General features: G+C 37.6%; 1 protein-coding gene across 1 annotated transcript; it reads right to left on the bottom strand.

The window, feature by feature from the left end:
- Nucleotides 1–241: 241 nt before the first annotated feature.
- LOC118057116 (1-aminocyclopropane-1-carboxylate oxidase homolog 1-like) lies at nucleotides 242–1,936 on the bottom strand. Its single transcript, XM_035069590.2, has 3 exons — nucleotides 1,364–1,936; nucleotides 736–1,057; nucleotides 242–646 (listed from the first exon to the last, which is right to left on the bottom strand). Exons 1-3 carry the CDS (start codon nucleotides 1,900–1,902, stop codon nucleotides 389–391), a joined length of 1,119 nt encoding a protein of 372 aa, XP_034925481.1. The 5' UTR covers nucleotides 1,903–1,936; the 3' UTR covers nucleotides 242–388.
- Between the last annotated feature and the right edge of the window lie 628 nt (nucleotides 1,937–2,564).

Below are 2,564 nucleotides of genomic sequence, written 5' to 3'. Positions count from 1 at the left end.
TTATTGCATAAACGCTCAAAAAATCAGACTGTTGTGAATTAAAGACTTAAGCAATAACTGAGCTTACTTGAGAATTAACTTTTGAATGAAACAGACTTTGGCTATTATATAGCCTTTACAGTTCTACAAAGAAGCAAACATGCAGCCCACGTCTAACTAACTATGACGTGGTAATCAACAGAGAAAGAGCCTATTCATTATTCAAAACAGAATTGAAACGTTTATTAACTCAACACAGACGTCCTGATTTTGAGAGGACGGACTTCCGAGTAACTGTTTTTCACGTGCAGGCCTAATCTACGATCAAAGCACCAACAAAAGAAACAACTGTCCCCAATCTCTCAAGCAACATCCTAGCTACGGTGACTTGAAAGATCCATTACCAAACTTACAGCTTGAAATGTTCCAGTCGAGGGTTCCCGTCGAGCCCTTTTGAGTAAGTGTACGAGACGTAATCTTTAATAGTCGTTTGCCGATATATTGGTGGGTTTGCTTCCGACAGTAGTTCCTTAATTGGTCCATACACTCTAGAAGAACTCTCTTGCTGCAAATGCGTTCTAAAAAAGCAGGCACTTGATATTCTTGGACCAGTGTTTTTTGCCACCACCCTATGATACACACTTTTGAACTTGCCGTTGGTAATTAGCTGCACAAATTAAGACAGATAAAACTAATCGTATAGTCCTTAATTATTTAATTATAAACTTGTAATAAATGGTTTTAAAGAAGTCTTGCCTGTGTCATATCTCCCAGGTTTACTGTCAGAGCTCCAGGAATAGGGGTCACATCAATCCATTGATCTTCATGGAGGACTTGAAGGCCACCCAATTGGTCTTGCAGAACAACCGTGAGGAAGGCACTATCTGTATGCTTGCTAAGGCCCAAGGTCAAGTCTGGTTGCGGGCATGCCGGGTAGTAATGACCTATAAAATACAGTCCCTCTGCACAGCCCATATCTTTCAAGTGGCTAGGTTTTAGCCCCAGAGCTTCCGACAACAATTCGAATATAATTAGCCCTAATGACATCACTTTGTTCGTGTAATCAATCATATTATCCCTGGTGAGAAGTTGATCGATTAAGCATGTGTAATTCATAGTGCAACACGTTCTTTATGATTTCAATTAAACCCTGAAGCTTAAAGAGTACCAACGAGGTATAAAATGTAATTTGTTGAAAGGGAATGATCCTAAGGATGAAATCTAATGATCAGATCAATATCATGCGTGAAAAATAATCTCTATCCCAGATGCTAATCAGGCCAATGTTTTCTTGTAATTAATTTGCCTACATAATCAATTATCTTCAGCATACATATAGTTTGGTTAATTTCCACAAGAGTAAAATTTAAGAGTAAAACAATACCTACAAACTGCAGGCAATTCCTCAGGACGGGGTGGATGAGGGGCTACGAGGCAATACAAAGAATCCCTCCAATTAGCTGCTGGTGCTTGATAGAAATCAAAGTTGGTGTTATAAGCTACCCTTCTCATTTCATCGCGTGTATAGAATTCTTTCTTCACCTCTGTGTCTTGTTCATGAAATCTACGCACGCCATTTATCATATCATCAAGAACACTGGATGAAATCCCATGATTGATAACCTGAAAGAAACCCCATTTCTTGCAAGCTTCTCTAAGTTCCTCAACAATCTTCCCACGAAGACTTGCATCTTCATGTATGCCATCGAAGTCTATTACTGGTACGGTAAAATTATGGTGGCCTGAACTTGACTTGCCATCTGTACTAGATTCATGGATAAAAATCTGGGGAATGTTTGCAACTCCAGAATCCACAAGGCCCTTTACGCCAGCTTTGGAATCATCGAAAGCCTTTAGCTCACTTCTCCGGTCGTAATAAGATTTCAACTCAGATTCAGTTTTGCCTGAACTGGTGCTCAGCATTTCTTGCCTTAACCTGCGAATGGAAACTCTATATTGTTAGATTACTAGCATGCAAATCCTAAGAAGATAAAGATAAGAAATATGATTAAATACGAAATGAGATACACAATAATTTACGTAATGGTTCCCACTTAGCTATGTTTTCACAGTACAATATAAAAAATTTTACTAAATAATAGGGAATTACAATCTTTCTTTCTACTAATAGAAGAACAACTGAAATCTCTTTATTAACTAGGAAAAAAAAAAACAGACCTCACTTACTCTCTAATAAATACCTCATAATTTTTATTGGGTTTACTTTCCTCTCTTACTCTCCTTTTCTTCTCTTTTGTGGTGTATAAAATAAGTTGGATATATTGTCTATTTATAGGTAAAGTGATGAGGCAAAAGCCATTAAATATTAAGGAGTATATTCCTCCAACTCATCTTCTCACTCATATTATCTAACAACTCATCTTCTCCCAATTAGATGGATTATTAGATGGATTTAATTAAGCGGCTTTACATATACGTTACTTGACTGATCTTTAGAAGGATCCAAGTAAAGCGTGCAAGTGCGAAAATTTACAGTCTCTCGTAAGGCTGCTTACTAGTCAATTGCTCCTTCTTGGTTTCCTTAGTATTTAATGCGATTGCACGTCAGAGTTGTAGCTGAAAAA

This window comes from Populus alba, chromosome 8 (genome assembly GCF_005239225.2).
Source record: "Populus alba chromosome 8, ASM523922v2, whole genome shotgun sequence".
NCBI lineage: Eukaryota > Viridiplantae > Streptophyta > Magnoliopsida > Malpighiales > Salicaceae > Populus > Populus alba.
This window is presented reverse-complemented; position numbering and strand designations above follow the sequence as displayed.

Coding starts and splice junctions, on each gene's coding strand:
- LOC118057116 (XM_035069590.2), bottom strand. CDS start 1,902: ATGCTGAGCACCAGTTCAGGCAAAACTGAATCTGAGTTGAAATCTTAT. Junction 1,058..1,363: donor GAATTGCCTGCAGTTTGTAG/GTATTGTTTTAC, acceptor ACTTCTCACCAG/GGATAATATGATTGATTACA. Junction 647..735: donor ACCTGGGAGATATGACACAG/GCAAGACTTCTT, acceptor TAATTTGTGCAG/CTAATTACCAACGGCAAGTT.